This window comes from Aulostomus chinensis, chromosome 11, assembly GCF_037954235.1.
Source record: "Aulostomus chinensis isolate RoL2024-O1b breed Wild chromosome 11, RoL_Achi_v1.0, whole genome shotgun sequence".
NCBI lineage: Eukaryota > Metazoa > Chordata > Actinopteri > Syngnathiformes > Aulostomidae > Aulostomus > Aulostomus chinensis.
The window spans coordinates 11836312-11857565 of NC_141330.1; the positions used below are offsets into that span (position 1 = coordinate 11836312).

The 21254-nt window shown below is 43.7% G+C and overlaps 1 protein-coding gene across 2 annotated transcripts; it reads left to right on the plus strand.

Moving 5' to 3' along the window:
- The first annotated feature begins 595 nt into the window (after positions 1–595).
- Positions 596–20945, plus strand: epb41l4b (erythrocyte membrane protein band 4.1 like 4B). 2 transcript variants are annotated; one of them, XM_086218522.1, is made up of 23 exons: positions 596–1510; positions 5207–5311; positions 5415–5457; positions 5997–6075; positions 6401–6445; positions 8711–8763; positions 9391–9511; positions 10089–10176; positions 10270–10358; positions 11454–11523; positions 11616–11785; positions 12867–12976; positions 13975–14008; positions 14188–14221; positions 14365–14468; positions 15609–15748; positions 16362–16480; positions 16570–16683; positions 16758–16813; positions 16895–17041; positions 17240–17360; positions 17436–17569; positions 18268–20945. In XM_086218522.1, the coding sequence occupies exons 1-23, from the start codon at positions 1238–1240 to the stop codon at positions 18329–18331; spliced, it is 2313 nt and encodes a 770-aa protein (XP_086074648.1). In that variant the 5' UTR covers positions 596–1237; the 3' UTR covers positions 18332–20945. The 2 variants fall into 2 exon arrangements, with proteins under 2 accessions (XP_086074648.1, XP_086074649.1); XM_086218523.1 differs by lacking the exon at positions 17436–17569.
- The last annotated feature ends 309 nt before the right edge of the window (positions 20946–21254 follow it).

Genomic DNA, 21254 nt, shown 5'->3' on the forward strand with positions numbered 1-21254 from the left:
CCTCGAGAGCTGGCATCACATCAGGGCAACTATCTCAGCATCACAAATCAACCTCATGATACTGGCAATAAGAAGGTGCAATATTGCTGTGAAGATTGTAGCATCTACAGATGCAGGATGATGATGACGTGGTGTTAGAAGTTTGCTGCAACATTTATGTCAGTTGCACTACTCGAAGGGAGAATTGCAGAGTTTATTCTCTGAGTGCTTCACGTGAGGCAATGGTACAATGTCTCATGTCTGTAATAAATTCTGTGAATGACTGATGCTGTAAGTGTCCTGATGAGTGGTATCTACAGCGCATGAAGTATTTTATGTTGGAAAGAGGCTGATTTTCTTCCTAAAAATAATACTGATTTTATACTTTGAAAAAATGTCTACATTTTTTATTTCTAAATTGAGAGAAAATATTTACTATAAACTCTAACAAAAAAGTCAAAACAAAATCCTCCAGCTTTAGAAGGTCTTCAGTATTACATCGTCCTTGGAGGGCCTTTGACGACCCCTCACCCTTCCGGGACCCCGCTCATGACGGAGCCTGTCCCCGGGTGTCAGACAGACAGGTGGCGCTGGTGGCCCGGCGCTGACGGGTCGGCCAGCTTCACAAGTGCAGAAGTTTGTTCTGCTCTGTGTTTTTTACGCAGGCGCAGATCATGCTGTTTGTCCAGTTTCACTGGTTGACTTTTACCTGTGAGGTAAGACTGGTCGGGTCCGCCGGTGGGAATAAGACCTTTCAACCAGTGGGGTCCGGTCCGGTTCAGAAGTATCAGGACTTCCCTCCCTCCCTTCCTGGACCGTGTGACTAAGGGGTTCCCACTGCGGAGCGTCGGACGGGATTTCTCTGGGATTTAGAGTCGGTGCGCAACAGCGGGTGAAGCAGGAGGCAGGTGCACGGGAGAGGACGGGGCAGGGGGAGGAAGGAGGGCTGCTTGTATTTCCGTGAGAGTCCTGCCGTGCACAGCAGCACAATGGGTGGAAATCAACTGGTTGGCGCCGCGGTGGCCGATCGTTGTTAGTTTCATTAGTATGCGGCTGGAGTCCCCGCGCTGCTGCCGACATCCAGCCTGAGGTGTGATCGGCAGCCCTGAAGTCTCCTCCGTGCCTGCGAAGTGACTCCTCGCCCTGGGGAGCAGGAGGAGACGGCGGTGGCAGAAGCAGGACCCCGGCTGAATCGACTGTTGTGTGGGACTGTTTTCACGGACGCAACACGGACCTCTTAGCCTTGTGGATCAAGAAGATGATGGGCTTTCTGCGCCGGACGTTTAGCCGCCGCTCACGGAGCCGCTTCCAGACGAGAGAGAGAGACGAAAGGGACGGTAAAGGTGCTGGAGGAGGAGGAGGGATGACCGGGAACCCCCTGCTCCTGGCCCATCAGCAGCAGGTCGTCCATGCGCCCGCCGTGGTAACCGGCGGGGCGTCCGTTCACATCCCGGCTGCTGGGACGGCGAGGACCACCATCACCTGCCGCGTTCTGTTGCTGGACGGCTCGGATGTCAGTGTGGATCTGCCTGTGAGTCAGCTGAAGCCTGTCCGATGCGCTGACACATGGCAGCTTAGTTCAGGGGGACCTGGCATTGAATTCAGGGGTCCCAGAGCTATAAAGTGGCTGTTTGCCTGCCAAGTTTAATCTCCCAAAAAATGATCCCAGTTAGCCTGTAGAGACATGCAGCCAGTCTAGTTTGAACTGTCTCCATCTGGAAGCAAATAGATGAAAACTTTTAAAAATGTTCAAATTTAAAATATTTACCAACATTTCAATAATGTCAGCCCAGTTTCGTGACTACTTTGGTTTCATCTTATCTAAACATGCAGGAAGCACGTATGTGGCTGAGTTTAAAGGTACTATTTGTAAGTTTGATAAGGACCTGGCACCTAACAAAAGGGGTGGGACATGTTCGTTGTTATGTACCTGTGTTCAACACCTTTATGGGAAGTGACCAAAGATATTTTATATCATGGGATGGAAACATGCAGCTAAAGGCTGATTTTGAAAAGTGTCTACATGGAGCCTCTAGAAGTGCCTTACTTCACAGTGAGCAGCTGTGACTGTGTCATATTGCAATCGAAGCGCTTAAAATGCTAGTTGGCGGACTGGTTTCTATTCCCCTGCGTTATGTTTCTTTGTGTGTTTCAAACAATGGCAACTGAAACAGATGGAGTGGGAGCCGATGGAAAAAACAGTTACATTTAACGGAGTAGCTGAAAAGACGAAAAGATGGTTGAATATACGTGGAAGTGCGATGCTACAAAGTGATGACCTACAGCTGTTGTGGTCTGTGACACTGCAGTTGTGTTTCTGTGCTGTAGCTACATAGCCTGCATGATAGCCTATGATGTTGATTGATTAAACTGGCCTGGATGAGGTCAGACATCTTTTCTATTACAGTGTCTCACTTTGGCCTCTTGATGTCTGAAGTTGTAGTACGGGTGGGACAGACCTCAGTTCACAGTTCATTCATCAGTCAGGAACCAACCACCAGCGGTTTTGGTCAGTAGTTGGCTATCTGTGTGTAATTTGCTGCTTCTCTGTTTTATATATCACTGTAATTGTGATACATTTTCATTGTTGATCAAAAGTAGTGGCGGCACAGTGGTGCAGTGGTTAGCACTGTTGCCTCACAACATGAAGGTTCCAGGTTTGAGCACGGGATCTTTCTGTGTGAGTCTGCATGTTCTCCCTGTTCCTGTGTGGGTTCTCTCTGGTACTCCAGCTTCCTCCCACAGTCCAAAGACATCAAGAGGGGACGAGGCTGATTGATACTCTAAATTGACCGTAGGTGTGACTGTGAGTGTGAATGGTTGTCCGTCTCTATGTGTTGGCCCTGTGATGGACTGGTGACCTGTCCAGGGTGAACCCCGCCTCTCGCCCAAAGACTGCTGGGATAGACCCCAGCTCCCCCGTGACCCTTAACAGGATAAGCACTAGAAAATGGATTGATGGGTCAAACAAAACTAATCAATCATGTTGATAATTGCCTCAAACTGAACAAAAACTTATCAGGGGAGTATTTGGCATTAACCTATATCACCGTACTTCCAGTTCCTGTAGTATTGTAGTGGCCTACATAGTATCAGTGTGTGTTTCACTGAGACGTTCTGCTCCAGATGGTGTTATGATCAGCCAGTTCATCACGTTACGTCCTGATTCCGGCTGCAGGGGAGTCTACGACAGACTTGAAGCTGCCTCTCTTGCTCTCTTTGCTCTTTTACAGCATCCTCTTCTCTGTCTGCATCCCTCTCTTCCCTCCTCGGCCTTTTCGGCTGGATCTGATTTCCCTCAAGCAATGTCTCCCCGTCTTCCCTCCTAATCTGTCTCCAGCCTCCCTCTGTGCTGTGTCCTCTTGCTCATGATCATGCTCTTTCACACACTCCCTCCTCCTCCTCCTCCTCCTCCTACTTCTTCTTCTTCTTCTTCTCCTGCGCTACGTCCATCCACCCATCTCTCCCTGTCTTCCTTTATTCCCAAGCTCCCTGATCTGATTTACCACCGTGGGGACTCTGTGTCACAGATGAGTGCTGCGAGTGTGTGGGCATGCGTGCCTAAGTGCCTTTTTGTGAGATGTTTTCATTTTGAAGGTTGCGTGTGTGTGTCACGGAAGCTGCCGCGTGCATGCGTCACCTCTGAAGGCCTGGCTGGTGAGTAGTGGGCTATCAGAGGCTTGTCCTGCTGGGAGATTGTAGCAATAATGCGCAGCTTCCTCTGAGACTGTATCACAGTTCCAGCAAATAACACAAAATGACACACAGCTTGTCAGGTCAGAGCCTTAGTCACGGTTGCGTTGGAACAAGTTTGTTCATGTCCTCGTGTTTCCCTACAGGCAGTGGTGCAGGTGCACCTAGCAGTCGCCTATTAAAGCTTATTAGCCTGTCACTTCAGGCTGAAACACAAGGTGCAACAAGAACAGTAGATCGCACTTCACTGCGTCGAACTCTCAAAATTTGGCTCATTGTTGCTGCTGCATGTGCATGCACAGTAATGATGGAGGCCATGATTTCAATCAGCCTCTACATCCTGTTGAAGGAGCAAGGGTGTTCTTGTGATTATTTTTTTTAAAATGTCCCCAATCCCTTAATACCACTGATTTCCTCACACATTCATGCACTCACCAGGAAGTTTAGACTGGTTATCAGGATCCAAAGTGCACGGTTGTCATCTTTCTGCGCTGGTGGTTTTATGGGACAGATCCAGGTCAGCTCCTCAAAGTGTTCACAGGGAGTTCGGGGTGAGGGACAGACTATATATCACCTTTCATATCAGTATCAAAACTGGTACCACGTAAACAATCCAAGGTTGTGTGTGTGTGTGTGTGTGTGTGTGTGTGTGTGTGTGTGTGTCTCTCTCTCTCTCTCTCGCTCTCTCTCTCTCTCTCTCTCTCTAAGGTTTTATAGAAACTAGTGTCTGGTTTTGACAAGTACTGGCAAGTTTGATTAGTCTGAAAACCTTGTGAGGAAATTTGGATTATCATTGAAGCTCTTTGATAGAAGCGAGTTAAACTGGACTTTAATCATGTATTTACTAACTATGGGTTGTTTAAGTCGCCTAAATCAACAATGTTAGTTCCGTATGTTTTTTGTGTTGGCCCTGTAACATGTTGAGAGGAAACAATTGGGTGATTGATGCAGGAAAACAAGTGGAAACTGTATTTTTTCAGATAGCTTGAATGTATTTTTCTGTATTTTTGTGATAGAAACTGTTTTTTTACACAGATCACATCAACATCAGTAAATATTGCTGATTGACCATAACACAACAATATTGATTTTGGCCATAAAAATGTTAATGTCAATATTGGCCAAAATATCCCTGTCGGTCATTGGTTATCAGCCATAAAGGAATGTTAATATCAGTCAAAAATGTTCACATCAGTTATTGGCAGTGAGTGCAATTCTGATGTCGGTCGACCAGAACATTCATATCAGTGCATCAGGGACTATTTCGGATGTAAGGCTGCTGCCCTCGTGTGTTTTTAGTCATGTGTGAATGATAAAAATGCCTGATTCAGGGACTCTGTCAGGGCTGCTCGTCCTCCTCGTTTAAACCCAGATGCAGCACAGTCAAGTCCGCTATCAGTCATTTCTTCAAATTACCCATCAGCCACCTGAGAAGTGAAATTCCTCATCTTCCCATTCAAACCTGAAAAGCCTCGGGTTTCCATAACAAAACACTTCCTCTGGAAATAATTCACCTGTTGTTCCTCTGCTGCAGAGCAAATCCAAAGGCCAGGACCTTTTTGACCAAATCATGTATCATATAGATCTGGTTGAGACAGACTACTTTGGCCTACAGTACATGGACACGGACCAAGTTTCAGTGAGTGTGAATAAACACACGTGCGCGCGCACACACACACACACATTTTTAACAACTTTTGATCAATATGAACAACAACAAACTCATGCTGTTTTTTTTGCAGCACTGGCTGGATATGTCCAAGATTATAAAGAAGCAGATCCGAGGTAAGTTGAGCTCAGATTGTTTTTCTAATTGGGCAAACACGTGTGTGTGTGTGTGTGTGTGTGTGTGTGTGTGTGTGTGTGTGTGCGTGTGTGTGTGCGTGTGTGTGTGCGTGTGTGCGTGTGTGTGAAGGAAATGTGCAATGAATTGTGTGTGGATGTGGTGGCAGGTAAGCAGAGAGCAGGTGGCGCATTCTCAAATGTTGACATGGTGATTAGCATGTGCATTAGAAGCTGAACCTTTGTTTGCTCTCCGGCCTGTACCAGGGGAGAGGAGTGGAGAGTGGAGAGATGGATGCTCTACTTTTTTTCCTCCTCCTTTTCTCTCACGTAGTAGATCAGGAACCTGGAAAGAAGTCTGATAGATGTTGAAGTGAAAGCGGAAAGACATACTAAAGAAAAACGGGTGAAAGATTTAGAACTTGCCTGAGTGTGATGGATGGAGCCGAATAGAAAGGAAGGATATTGAGACAATAAATCACTAGAACATTTGATTGGATTAATTTTCTCCTTCATCTCTTCTTATCCTTTATTTCTTCTAGATGGTCCACCGTTCAGGCTCTTCTTCCGAGTGAAATTTTACTCCTCAGAGCCAAATAATCTGCGCGAGGAATTTACAAGGTAAAAACTGTCATGCGCACACGCAGCACACACACACACACAAACCCACACACACACAAACACACACACACACACACACACACACACACACACACACACACACACACACACACACACACACACACACACACACACACACCCCGTTTCCTCCAGAGCCACATGATGAGGTCCAAAGGGGATGTTAGGCTAATTACTTTGCTGCTGTGGGCAGATTTAAATCAAGGCCAAATGGACAGAGACTTGTTAAAGCAAAGTGTGTGTCAGAGATGAGGGAACGCCGCTGATACATCAATTGATTTACGTTCTTGCTCTTGTACCCGAACAGGTACCTGTTTGTGTTGCAGCTTCGGCAAGACATTCTGTCGGGCAAGTAAGTCAAGACACACTTGCACACGCAAGCCAACATTTAAAACGTTATCCTGCTATTTGTGTGTGAATGGTGAATAGAATCACGCTGTGAAGCTCTGAGTTCCATCAAGGTAGAAAAGGTAATATCTAAACCAGACATTCTCAATAATTAGTCTCAGTGAGCTCGTCAGACTTCATTTAAACACAGGTACTGGAATGAGGGTTCTGATCCTGGAACCGAAGCAGATTCCATCCCATAACGTAGACTAGACCGCGAAGCAGCCGTACCATAACCTGACACGTGACATACGCACACATGCAGCTCACATTAATTACTTTGGGATGCATTTAATCTGAAAGCATTTATGAATATTTTGGCTGTTGTCTGTGCTCATGTCGTTTACTACAGACTCACGATGTAACATGAAACCTAACCATAATTATGATCATTCTCGAGACAAAAAAAGCTCTAGTATCAGAATCAGTACCGGCAAGATGTGTATCCGAACTGGGTCGTAAACTGGAAAAAAGTATTTGGAGTTGTATTGAAAATGTTAAAGTATCTGTAGAAAATGATTGTTTCACTTTTTTTGATCCAAGCAAAAATAATTTAGAATTTCATCATGAGATCAAATATCTTGATTATTCTAACAACCATCTCAAGAGCTGTATCATCGGTTCTCGTCACAGGTGCCGAGACTCTCTTAAATATGCTGCCATCTAAATGTTCACTTTGTGAATCTTTTGCATTGAATCCAGAATCATTTTTGTATTGAATTAAGAACTTCCCTGTAGAAGTTGAGGTTTTTGTGTATATTTAAAAAAAAAAAAAAAAATTTATTCTGCCTTTTACATAAGGACATTTCTACTGGCTGTTTTTTATGCAAATCTAACTGAAACTGACTCAACTAGTTAGGATTAGACTCTCATGCGCTCCTCTGCAAGATTTAAATGGTAAGCTAGATGTAGAGTGGAATGTCTGTGGGTGGTTAATGGCTTATATGTACATGTGGATTTGGATGGTGTACAATAATGCAAAAAAAGTGTTTTAATTCCGTAGTTATGCTTGAATTAGAAAAAAAAAGCCTGTTTAGAAAATGGAGGGAGTAGAAATACTGTAAGTCTACAGATATTTATGTTAAGATGTTGAGTACAAATAAAATGTAAATACTTGTACAGTACCTGAAAACTCTTGAACCAATCACTCACATCTGAGGCAGCTAGTTAGCTTATCTTTGCAGAAAAACTACAAAAAAGTTAGTTTTTGCCATAAGAGCCTCACTGTCATGAGGAAAAGGCTGTGGGAAATCTCTGCTGCCATCCCGAGTGACTTTTGCACATCAGTTTTGTTAAAGATCGAATAAACAAGATACAAAAGCGAGAGGGTAACCTTTGGACAGAGCCAAGCTAACTGTTTGCCTCTGTTTCCAGTGTCTGTGCTAAGCTAAGCTAAGCAGCTGCTGCTACACCTTCGTATCTACCAACTGATGTCTCAACAAGGAAGAAAATAAGTGTGAAAACACAATCAATATAGAGCAATATTCATGCTTTCTCCGAGAGGTATGAATAACATATAGAGAAGATTAAAACAAAGAGTTCGTAAACTTGAAGCAAAACGGAGATGTCACTCTGTGACCCCTGTGATATTTGGCTGGAGCCTGCATTCAAATGAGGGTGACATTTTTGTTTGGTAAAACAGTGGCGACAGCAGGGAGGGGCAGGCATAAACTGAATGTAAATATGTCTGTGTAACAAGCATTTAGGCGAATCAAGTATCAATTCCTGACTTTGTATGCTTAAGTCTGACTTCTTCTTGAGCACAGAAGATGAATTCACCTTCTTAAGAACAAAACTTTAGTCGTTTAAGTCATCGTCTCTCATGATTTCTGGGTCTGACAAACCAGCACCTGTGTGAATGTGCACACAGGTCACCTAGATGAGAGTTTGTGGGACATCTGTACAGTAAAGTACACAAACATGAATACACAACCACAGATAGGAGCAGTGTGTTAGCCCTTTCCATGCGCCCGCTTCTATCTGGGCCACGGATCCCTCGAGTGCAGCGCTATTATAAAGCTCAAGATCAAGAACAGCAAAGGGCTGCTTATTTTAGGAAAAGGATTGCTCTACTGCTCCTTGACAGACACACACACTGACACACACACTGACACACACGCACACAGGTCTCAGGTAAAATGTGCACATGCTCCATAAGAGGAGAGTGCTTTTAGTTTTTTGAGTGTGTGTGAAGCTAATCTCAAAAGTGTTGCTCTGTTTGTGTGTTCAGATTGAAATGTCCATACGATGTCTCAGTAGAGCTGGCGGCTTATTGTTTACAAAGTAAGTAGATTTGAATTGTGTTTTGTCGTTTTTAATGTGTGTCTTCGCTCATTAAGTATAAACCAGGTCGGAGACACCTGTGTGTCAGAAAAGAAGAAGTTAATGATCTGATCTATTTTTTAATTAGTCTTAGTCTTGTGTCTAATCTCCTAAATTTTAAGTTTTAGTTGACTAAGCGTTTTAGTCTCATTTTTGTCATAGTTTTATTTTGGGATTGTTTTAGTCTCATTTTAGTCCATATGATTAAGGCTAATTGGTCAAATATAATTTGAAAAGTCCTGTTTTTTTTCTACAAATTGAACACTAAACTGCACCAAATCCATTCAAGAGGCCAAATGATCAGCAAAAGTTGATTTTTTTGTTTGTTTGTGGAAAAGCACAAAATAAATTGAGTTCTTTGCATTAGAAGTTCTGTCTTCCTAAAATCCCACGAGTCAAATCGTACCTAAATGCACCAACAAAGAGGATTTTTAAGAACAGCGTGTGCACAGAACAACTACTCCAAGTGTATTACACAAACAGGCTTGTAATGCGCATGTAGATGTACTGGAGCGTGCAAGAGGACGTTTATTTCTTGGCTTGAGTGTCTCTAACTTCCCTGGTGTGCTCTTGCGCCTGGTGGTGTAGGTGAGCTGGGGGACTGCGACCCTCTGGAGCACTCTCCCGTGCTGGTGTCGGAGTTTCGTTTCACACCTAAACAGAGCGAGGCCATGGAGGCAGACATCTTCAGCAGGTGGCTGGACCTCAGGTGAGAAAGATGGTCATGAGGGATCAGGGACTTGGCCCCCTGCTGAATCAGGAGAGAAAACGTTAGTGGTACTTTAGTTGTGTCAAAGAACCTCATTTGTTGAAATGAAAAAAAAATAAGGACTGAAAGGAGGCTTTTCTGCTGCTGTCTTTCAACGCAAGCTGAAGAGAGCGTGTAAATTTCACCACCCCTCCAAACTGTCCACCTCCTCGTCGTCGTCCTCCTCCTCCTCCTCCTCTCTGGCCTCACTCTCACTGGTCTGTGTGAAGGATTAGGGGATTAATCCCTGGAGGGTCTTGATTGATTCCGGGCAGTATTTAACCCAGCCACGGCCTGATTGCTCCCATCTCGGATTAGATTACATACGCATATGCTGTGCTCCACTGAGCCGACTGAGCCACGCGAGGACAAACCCACACTTCTCACACATTGTTACACACTAAGGCTGAGTCAGCAATTCAGCCAGAAGGTTACTCACAGAGTATTTCCTTCAATTACCAGTACAGCTCATGCAGCAAGTTCCCCTTTTCTAACCAGAGCCGAGTGATGTTGTTGATGTCTTATTTTCTCTCACCAGAGGAAAGAGTCCATCTCAGGCAGAGGTCTCCTTCCTCAACAAGTGCAAGTGGCTCGAGCTCTATGGAGTAGATATGCACTTTGTTAAGGTGTGTGTACTGTTCGAACATAATATATGAATTAAATATATGAATTATTATTCTAGGTGTGTATTTTTGAGGACTAAAGATTTATTTCTCCAGGGCAGAGATGGAGGGGAGTACGCATTAGGTCTCACGCCCACCGGCATTCTGGTGTTTGAGGGATCCAATAAAATCGGCCTCTTTTTTTGGTACGTTCACCTTCTCCAATCCTCCGTCAGACCTTTTCCCTCAAACCCACAAGAAAGCATAAATATTTAATGAAATATGATGTGAAACGTTATTTAATTTCTCATCCTCAAATCGGAGAACTTCTTGTTTTTCTTTGTTTTCTGTCCATTGAAGGTTCGATGATAATTTGTCGGCTTTTCAATATTTTATTGATCAAAAGTTTAGTTTATTCCTCAAAGAAAGAAAGATCAGAGCAATATTATAAACCGATATTGTGTTACAGGGCTGCACGGTGGTGCAGTGGTTAGCACTGTAGCCTCACAGCAAGAAGGTTCCGGGTTCGAGTCCCGGCTCGGGCACGGGATCTTTCTGTGTGGAGTTTGCATGTTCTCCCTGTTCCTGTGTGGGTTCTCTCTGGTACTCCAGCTTCCTCCCACAGTCCAAAAACATGCAATTGGGGACTAGGCTGATTGATACTCTAAATTGACCGTAGGTGTGAATGGGAGTGTGAATGGTTGTTCGTCTCTCTATGTTGGCCCTGCGATGGACTGGTGACCTGTCCAGGGTGTACCCTGCCTCTCGCCCGTTGACGCTGGGATAGGCTCCAGCCCCCCCCCCCCCCCCGCGACCCTTAATGTGTAGGAATAAGCGGAAGATGACGATGGATGGAAGGATATTGTGTTACACTCCGATAGCTCTGCGAAAAGTCTCAAAGCATCCTTGACCTTTGACCAACCAAATCTCTTCATGTTCTTCCTCAGGTCCCAGTAAATGTTTGTACTAGATTTGAAGTAATACCCTCGAGGCCTTCCTAAAATATTGTAATTTTGGGAGGTGATCTTGACCTTTGACCGCCAAAATCTTTTCAATTCATCCCTGAGTCCCAGTGTTTGCGTGTGCTGAATAAGTAGAAATCCTCTCGTTGTGAGGTAACTGAGATAACTGAGATAACTCCGGGACTTCAAAAATTTTGACTGGATGTTTTAGTGTATTGCAGAAAGACTGAAAGATTGTTTTTTTCATTGATTGGTCATCGGTCATTTATTGATTGGTCAGCCTGTTCCATGTGAGCTGACCGACCTCTGGGTCAATATGTGTCTGTGTGTGGTATTCAGGCCTAAAATCACTCGACTGGATTTCAAAAAGAGTCGGCTCACGTTGATGGTGGTGGAGGACGACGATCAGGTTTGTACACACACACACACACACACACACACACACACACACACACACACACTTGATGTGACCAAGAGTATTTGTCTCTTTCGACTGTGGAGGGTCGAGAGCAGGAGCACACCTTTGTGTTCCAGCTGGCCAGCGCCAAGACCTGTAAACACCTGTGGAAGTGTGCCGTGGAGAGCCACGCCTTCTTCCGGCTACGCCAGCCAACCACAGGCAAGACCAGCCGCAGCGACTTCACCCGACTCGGGTCCCGCTTCAGATTCAGGTAGAGCTCAGAATGCTGAACCAAGGCTGTAGTGTGTCAGTCCCTGTTGAAAGTTGGCTCGCTCAGGGACTCGTGGCCACTAGAAGCAGCATATGAGGAATAATGTGTCACATTAAAACAGAGCCTTTGTATCTATGGTTACGGTGTATCTATGGTTACATGGATCTGTTCCTATGGCGACTGAGATATTGCCTTCACATTGTTTGTTTCTTCTCACTATAAACAGAGATGGCTAAAGTAAATTCTCACACTTCAAAGCCACTTCCTGTCATTTAATAGACGTCTGCTCTACACGAAAGGAAGCGCATCAACGCTCGTGTGTCATTTGGGTTTTTATTGTACTGTATGTGACCATATTGACATTCAACACATTTACATTTCTAACATGCTTCTAATGGATATGACAAAATGTATCATTCTTGTCTTATACATCAACAATTTACTAAATATTGATGAAAACTAACAAGGACATTTTGCACACGTAAGAAAGCTGCAAAAAGTTACTTCATTTTAATGTTGTCTTCACCATAAAATGAGACTGTGGTGGATTTTGTCGCCTGCTACTTAAACCCAAATTGCTTTAAGAAGGGATTAATTAACTACCAGTATGAACAGGAAGAATTATCACAGCAAACCAAACCTGTTTAGTATTCAAATGGGCACCTGAGTGTTGCTTCAAGATCCATCCTATAACTTTTAGTTAATGAGTTTAAAAAGTAGTCATTTCTAATCTAAATGGTGTACAAAGCAAAAAAAAATAAGAATAAATTATGTGTTCTTTTTTTCAGTTAATTTCATTAATCCAATATTTGTTTTTAATTACTATGTTTCTATACACTTATCTCTCTTTTTTATTTCCCCTCAGTTGCCCTGAGACTTTATGCATTTTCATACACAGTGATACATACTTTCCTGCATTGTTCCTGACAGTGGCATGTAATTTAAAACAAATGTAAACACACGAACGTGCGTTCAAAATATCACGTTTCCACCTTTAGTCCAAAGCGGTGTTGCTGTTACAGTTGTAGAGAGAGGAGAAGCTGGAATATGAGCATAATTTCACCATCCGTGTCCGTCTCAGTGGTAAGACGGAGTACCAGGCCACTCACGGAGGCCGACTGAGGAGAGCCAGCACCTTTGAGAGACGGCCGAGCAAGCGGTACCCCTCCCGTACACAGTCGCTAGGCAAGGGTGAGTCCCAGCAACACATACTCTGTAAAACAGGATGTGTGACCCTTAAAGGTCAGTTTTAATCCAATGGATATGTATATTTTTTGTATGGAAATCATTTTGAGTGAAAGGGGAAAAACTGCCGTCTGTAGGTGGTAATTTAACAGGCTGCTTTAAAGAAGGACTTTTCAGACTTAAGTGTCACCTTTCCACTTTGTCAAAAGCACCTGCAGTCTCTCCTCCATAATGCGTCTGCAAGCTTCACTCGCACATGCACGCACGCATGCACACACGCATGCACGCGTGCAGACACACACACACACACACACACAAGCATGCATTCTCACTGTTATCAGTCCTACAGAAATGATTGAGTGTGGATTTTATTCACTCCAAACAACCTTTTATTTATTGCTCAGCCCTGGAATACAAACATGAATCAAGAGAGTGTACACTTCCAGGCTACGTGGGTAGAGATTATACTACCATTCAAATCTGATCATAAATTTTCCTCCCAACCTCCAAAACTAGCTTGTCTGATAACAATCCAGAACACGATCCATACCATCTCCAGGAGCTTAATACGCTTCATTTAAAAATACATCGGCTCGACACATGATTCAAAGTTTTCTGGATTCTCCTGTCAGCTGTTTCACATGGACCAAAGACATTTCCAAACTTGTCTGACATGTCCATAAAGATGTGACTCAGAGATCCTGCCAATGACGTTGAACAGTCTTCAGGATTTAATTCTCCTGAAAAAGTTAATCACTTGAGTTGTTACTTGTAAATGTTACCCATCAAATTCAATCACAATCCAGTGTTGTTTTTGAGATTTCTTGCTGGGATCTCCACATTACCTGTGTGGCAAGGGGTTTACAGAGAAGTACAATCCATGGAAAGAGTCTGAGCTGAAAGGGTTGACTTGATAGCGCATACATGAAAATACCGACTAATCATCACTAACATCATGCCTCTCTCTCTCTCTCTCTCTCTCTCTCTCTCTCTCTCACTCTCAGCTGCCATTTCTCCAGCCAAGCCCCCTCATATCAGGTAAACATCATTTTACACACATATTGACCTAAATCCATGTAATAGCTCAGATAAACTTCAGCCTAATGCTAAAATAGTCTTTTAGAAAAGGAACAAGCATGTTCAAATTCCCTGTGTAGCTTGTTTGAAACATGTGATGTGTTTTCTTGTCAGTGATGTTGTGATTCTTTCTTTCTCAGTTCTCATGCCAGCCCCGATCCCAGCCTACATCCTGTGAGTGACCTCAGATATCCTACTTACACACACACACACACACACACACACACACACACACGCACACACTGATCTAGCTTTGCCCTTGCGACAACATTTAATTTCAGTATCTCTTCAATCCCCCCCACCCCCTCCCCCTCCAGTATCAGCACAACATTCCTATTGGTCACGACCCGTGGCACCCGCCTCTCCCCACTCTCACACCCCCAGTTTACCTGCAGCCCTCTGGACACACGCCGCCGCACAGGTAAGACAACAGACGGCAGAGGAAGCAGCTTCTGGATGGAGCAGAAACTGGCCACAGGTTTCTATTTTTAGACTAAGTCACTCACGTGGCGCCCTCCGCTCGCTACTCCGTGTGTTTCATCACACTCCATGTCATTCATAAACCTCATATGTCTGTGCTTGTGTGTTTGTGTGTGTTTGTCTGTGTGTGTGTTGTTTACCTCCTGTGTGTGTGTGTGTGTGTGTGTGTGTGTGTGTGTGTGTGTGTGTTCAGGCCTTCTGTCATGGCTGCCGCTCCTGTGTCCAATCCCATCCCGGAGCGAACCAGCGGCGTCCTCCCTGGATCCATCAGTGTGGTTTACAGGGACAAGGTCATGACCGCACTTTGACCTCTCAAAAGCTAATCTCCAAAATTGAGACCCTTAAAACTGAGACTGACACACAGACTGCTGCCCCCACCCCAAAAAAAAGACTGAGGCTCTCATCACATCCTCCATATGTCACATCCCCTCATGTCAAAGGACCTAGAAACCATCAGGACCTGTTTTAATAGCTCTGCCTTGGTTTTTGCTGGTGGACATTCAATCATGGTCGTTTTAATCCCATGTTCGCTGTGAAATCTCAAATCTGCCTGAAAGATATTAGAAATATTGTAAATGATCCAAGAAATAATGCAATAATGCTGCGTGAGGTAATTTTCTACAGGTCAAAAGGGGGTTCAATCCTGCTGGTTTTTGGGGAATTAGCTGCTTTATGTTCATATTGTGTGTTCAAAGTAGAATCCTTCACATCCTGGAGTATCAGGTTCTAGATTTGCTAAATCAGCCGATTGTTTACAGACAAATGTGGCCAATGTTTTGTTGTGATAGCGTGTTGCCTTCTGCCCCTGCTGCTGCTGCCGCTGCTGCTTGTTTACTGGAATCACATTGTGCCTTTAGGGATGATGTCATGTTGCTTCAGAAAATAAAGAAAATGTTGATAGATGCAGAAATGGCAAGGATCTGTCATGTGGTGTGTTATATTTAGCCAACATTTACTGCGGGATTGTTAAAAGATCTTCTGCTTTAACTATCAAACATGTTAGACGGGTGGGTCGGGCTGGAGGTTCGGGTGGGGGTGGGGTGGGGTGGGGATTTGTTTTGATTACATGTGTCGTCTTCAGTTTCCCTCTGAGCGGTCCTGCTTCAGATCATCAGTTAAGCATAGAAGAGAATGAGACTTCCTATTCCAACAAGATCCACCGACATCACCGTCGCCACACACACAGCCAGGACACGCTCTGCCACACACACGCCAAGAACAGTGAGTGCTATCTGTGTGTTGGTCACGTCTGCACATATTCATGCTCCTTTGGGGGGGGGGGGGGGGGGGGGGGTGTCCAAGTCTGGGAAGGTGGTGCTCCCCTGACACAAACCTGAAAGAAGTCTGTCATTTTTCATAGCAAACCAAAAGTTCTGATGATCTCACCTTCATCTCTGAATTTATTTAGACCCTAAATTCCTCTAAAAATACAAGATCCAAATCTTAAATAAAAAACAAAACTGATATTGGGGATTAAGAAAATTCTGATATTTTGCAAAGATCCCTCTAATGCCGTTATCTAACACATGTGACAGAGACACGTTCTGGCAAGGATTCCCTCAAGTGTAGAGAACGACGTGAGAACATGTAATGATCGACTTTATTGTTTATTTACATTGAGAGTTTTAAATAATATTTGATTAATTTAATAACCATCTAAGTTAATAACACTAACATGTAAAAAACTGTTTTATTAATTTAGTCCTGGGTCTGATGTCCTTGTTAGTTTTAGTCCAGCTGTAGTTGACTCAATGTCTGAGAAGTGATATTATCTAGTTTTAGTGTTGTGTCCGTAGAAATCCATGTGGCCGATAGTCTACCTCTCCCTCATCAGAGCGCCGAGCGCCTCCCTGCCCTGCGGATGAGTTGGACATCTCTCAGTCTCTCCTCAAAGCTCTGGAGTCAGACGGTGATTCTCCTCCTTGGCCTTCACTGCACGTCAACATGGACAAGGTCAGACGCATCTCCCACTTCTTCTCCTTTGTCTTTTGGAAAAGAAATGTTTTAAAATCGCCTCACTTCTGTTTGCGTGCCGCTGTCAGGGAGAGGAGAAACAGATGTCTGAAAAGTCCCTCCACCCTCCGACCTCCCCCGCCATGCTCCCTGACCACCTCAAGTGTAACATCCTGAAGGCTCAGATGGAGGCGGTTTTCAGGGTGAGCGTCCGATGATTCCCATCTAAAGGCTGAGTGATGTGTTTGTTAACGTTCTTCTTCCCTACGCAACGTAGAAGGAACCTCCAACAACACCGCGAGGAAAGAACTCAAATGAGACCCTCCATGACAGGTAGGTTCCTCACCCTTTTACTCATCTTTCTGCAACTGTGCATTCACCTACATACTTTGGTGACGTGACTCTGGTCTCCAGGTACCTGAACTCATCTCAAGACTCGGCTGCATCCAGCCTGACTGCAGAAAAAACGCCTCACAGACAAGAACGAAACCCAACGCCAGAGCTGCTCCACCCCAAATCCAACACAAACCGCAGAAAACGGCTAGTGAGACAGTTCAGCTTGTGAGTTCCCATCACCTGTTATTACTGTTGAAGTACCTTGCTGGAAATTACACCCTAGAAATAAAAACTCAACTGAGTACTTGAAGCAAATATAATCCTCTCTCTGTTCCTTGAAAATTACATTTTCTTCCGAGCAGGTACATGTAAATCAATACAGGTCATGAAAATCTCGCTATCTCTCATTTTATCGTTCATCAGTAACCACGAAGATGAAGATAATCTCCCAGAAGCACTTGCAGCAATTTCTGCTCAGAGTACAGCAAAGACAGGCTCTAACAGCTCATTGGACAAACAGATCCAGCCGTCCATCTACCCACAGGTACACAGCAGCATAATTGACCTTAAACACACACTCATGGGGGGATTCACTCAAATACATGACTGTGTATTCCAGGTGGATAATATTCCAGCACTGGAAGGGGGTAGTCCCTGCTGTCTCACCCCCTCGCCTTCTCCCCACCTTTCTCCTTCTTACTACCGTAGCTCCATCCCTCACCTGGTCCCTTACCTCGCTGCCCATAATGACAGGTAACCTCTCTGCCTCCATCTGATTCCTCCAGTCATCCAAATTGTAATTGTGGAACAAGTCATTTCATAGGAGTTGTGTGTGATGCTCAAAACAATGAAGCCACCGTTTTACCGCTGAAACAGTCACAACTGAGAAGGCTCAGTGAAGCCTATGATGTAAGCGCATCAAAAGTTGGTTGTGGTTACTTTTATCGCCAGAGGTTGGAGACAAAATGGCAGCACTGTAGCTTTAAGGAAAGACATTTTTATTGTGTGGTTAAGAGTCCAAGCCTGAGGTGACGCCATTCGCAGCACCTCAGATGCAAAAAAAAAAGACATACGCTACCACTAAGAGGTGCTTTAGCCTCGTAACTCACGCCTACAATGTTGTAAAATTTGATGTCATATCCATCCATTTGCTGGAGCGGGCTCATACGTACAAGACAGGCCACGCCCAGAATATGTCATCCCTACACTGTTTCATCTTTACACTTTAATCAAAGTAAACATACAAAAACAAACAACGTGATTCCATCAGACTGTTTTTTCCTGACATTTCCTTTAATGTCATTATCACAGAATGTTTTAGAAAGATATCTCATGCGTCATCCCTTTGCACATTGTTTTATGGTGCTTTGATTAAGTGTTATGTATCATGTGAGTTGTCAAAATTCAGGTTGGATCTCCCTAAATCTCATCATATTTTTTTGGGTCTGTAGCGGAGAGGAACTGAGGCTGGACAGAGAGAAGATACTCAGAGCCCTCCTGATGACAGAGCTCTGAGACCTTGAACTTTGACCCCTGTGACACATTAACAAAGCCCAGCCGTGAGGAGTCACTTGAGGAATGTGGAACTTGGAGGCTACAATCTGCATTTGCGTGTTTTCATAAAACATTCAGCAGCTCTGAAGATATATTTGCATAGAGGCAGTTACGATGCTTGATTTTTACTTTAGGCTCTTTATCCTCATGGAAGTGAAACTACAAGTGAGACAGCCTCAGAAGAACTCACACACACACACACACACTCACACACACACACTTTCAGAAAAGCTACAGATGTGACCGGTGCTGCCTGCATGACAAACATATTACAAGAAGAAATCTTAATTGCTTTGAAGTTTCTCTGAGGTGATTTTATTATCACTGTGTTCTTGTTGATGCCCAAACTGTTTGAGACAGCGACTGTTCAGGCTACCGCCGTTCACCTCCTCGTTGGAAAACAAAAATGAAGCACTAGCCAGAAATCAAAGGATGGGTTCACATTTGCAGGGGTGGGACGTACAAATGTCTAATTTCTTTCTGTACATGTACTCTTCACAATATCAAAACAGGTCTGTTACTTTAATTTTACTGAATTTCAGCAAAAATTCCATTCAGTTATATTATATTGCATCTCTTTGCAAAATGAACATAAGAGTAAAACATAGAAAAGTAGCTGAATATCACATGGTCATCATAAAACCTGCCTCTTTAAGGTTTTTTTGAGTCCTGCTGCTAACAAAACTGCAGCTGTTGAACAACTATTCACTTCATCAGTTAGATTTGCAGAAGAACAGTCAGTAGAAATGTTTTACTTTTATACTTCATGTGTATTTCAGACGCTACTTTTTCACTTTCACTCACCCGAGTGAAGAAATTGAATTGATACTTCTATTCAGGGGTGTAGTCTACAGTATATGCAGACCTATGCAGTATATCCACTCATGAAGTTCCAGGATTTCAGTAAACCCATTTAAAAACCTTAGCGAGGATACGTGTCCACATAATTTTGATATAGTTTTCACCCAAAAATGCACAACACAAAGTCCCATTATGTGTGCAGTCGTAACTCTTTTACAGAGTGAGTGTTGATAGGAGTGAGAGAAACAGGGAGGTTGTGTAAGTTCAACCCCTCAGCTGTACACTGATAAATCCAAACGGAGGCCATCTATTTTCAAGGCGTAAGGCAGCATAGTTACCCGCTGTGTTTTTGTCAGAAGGCAATCACTGAACCTTTGCTCCGTGCCAATGTGCAGTGTTTATGCTCTTGAATTGGAATCACTATCACGTCACGTTTTCTGCTAAATATAACCATTGACATTCATACAAGAGTAGAACAGAGAGTAATTAGTAATGTAGCCTTTTCTTTTGCTGTGTAGTGAAAAGAATGTTCAACCTCCTTTTAGGGACTCACAAAAAAAAAAAATTTCTACTCAGTTCTTTGTCAAGGCCACAACTGTGCGTCGACGCGTGCGCAGTGCTGTATGTGTTAGTGATTCCCAGGTTGGGCTGGGACGTGCGTGTGTGTGGAGGAGCGGATCATTGTTCTATACCACTACTGCAAAACACACTACACTGTACATTTACTCTGTCCATTCATTTCTGTAGTTCTCAACCTTTTTGAGACGTGACCTCCCACACTTGTGCCTACCGTACAAAATTTTTACCCAAATGTACACTGCAGTAGTTTCGCTATAATTGTTTTTTTGTATGTGTGTGTCTTCCTTTTTTGCTGTTTTTTTTTTTTTTTAACATCGCGTTATGCAGTTCCAAGGAAAGCAGTTTTGGGGGGAAAAAAAAACCTCCTTTTTCTTTTTCCGCAAAATCTTTGAGAAATTCACTCAAAAGCTGATGCGAGGCTACGCTCATCTGATTTAGATGATATCTTCTAGTCTTTTTTGTTTCAAATGATAGTCTCTCAACCAAAGTGAAGAAAGTACAATCCAGTGAAAACAAAAAAGAGAGAACTTTATTCAAAACGCCACTTGATTTGTCTGATATTGTATTTTTCCTCCACTTGCTGGAGTCATGTTAAGGGGTCTTGCTGCAATTACGAATTAAGAGAACAGTTACATTACAGTGGATGAACCCAACAGTCCTGTTTTAAGAAGAAAAATGTGAACCCATCCATTTAAATGCATTTCACTTTCCAGTCAGTTTGTTCAAATGTAAATAGGATTTGTAACTAATACGCTGATAACAGAGCAGGCCTTGTACAAGCTTCCTCCTTATTGTGTCTCTTCTAGTGTCAGATATCAGTTTTCACATGCCAAACGATTTGCAGTATTTGAGTTTTAAAGAACTTTGAGTTGATAGTGAAAAGAATTCTGGGTTTTTACGGAGTCTGTGCAGATTGTTGTGTCTCAATCTTTCCACTAGGAGGAGACAAATCTTCAGTAACAGCTCCAGAGGCAGCTGAACATGTTAGTCTTGTTTCACAGGAACTTTTGAAACTTTGATATTTTTATGTTTGTTTTTACATGCAGTTTGAGACTTCAAATGCAAAACTGACCTCAGAAGTCACGTTCTTGAACAAACATAACCCTGCTGCTCAAAAACATCACGTCAGCCCTTGTTTCGTCACAGTCACGTCTGAGGCAGCAGACGATCTGCCACAGTTCTGTGTGTTTGTGTTGTTCTTCACCTTGATTGGATCTTATTAAAGGCCACATAATGAGTTTGTCTACTCTGCAGCAGCATCTTTAGCGTCTGTATGGACGTGGGAATGTGTAGCGGCCTCGCCCTGCGTGCCTCTGTGTGTGTGTGTGTGTGTGTGTGTGTGTGTGTGTATAAGCCTCACCCTCCCTGTGAGGGAATGCTGTTATAAAGAACATTACAGATTTATCTGCCTCAACACACCTATCAGGTGAGAACTATGAGTCAGCCTGTAATTGCAACTCTCCTCTGCCCTTCAGTACACCAGATACCTCGTCTTGACAAGGTG

Excerpts from the sequence above, each read along its gene's own strand:
- epb41l4b (XM_086218522.1), top strand. The coding sequence starts at position 1,238 with ATGATGGGCTTTCTGCGCCGGACGTTTAGCCGCCGCTCACGGAGCCGC. Across the intron at positions 10,177-10,269 it reads TAGATATGCACTTTGTTAAG|GGCAGAGATGGAGGGGAGTA; the intron begins GTGTGTGTACTG and ends TTATTTCTCCAG. Across the intron at positions 16,684-16,757 it reads AGATGGAGGCGGTTTTCAGG|AAGGAACCTCCAACAACACC; the intron begins GTGAGCGTCCGA and ends TACGCAACGTAG.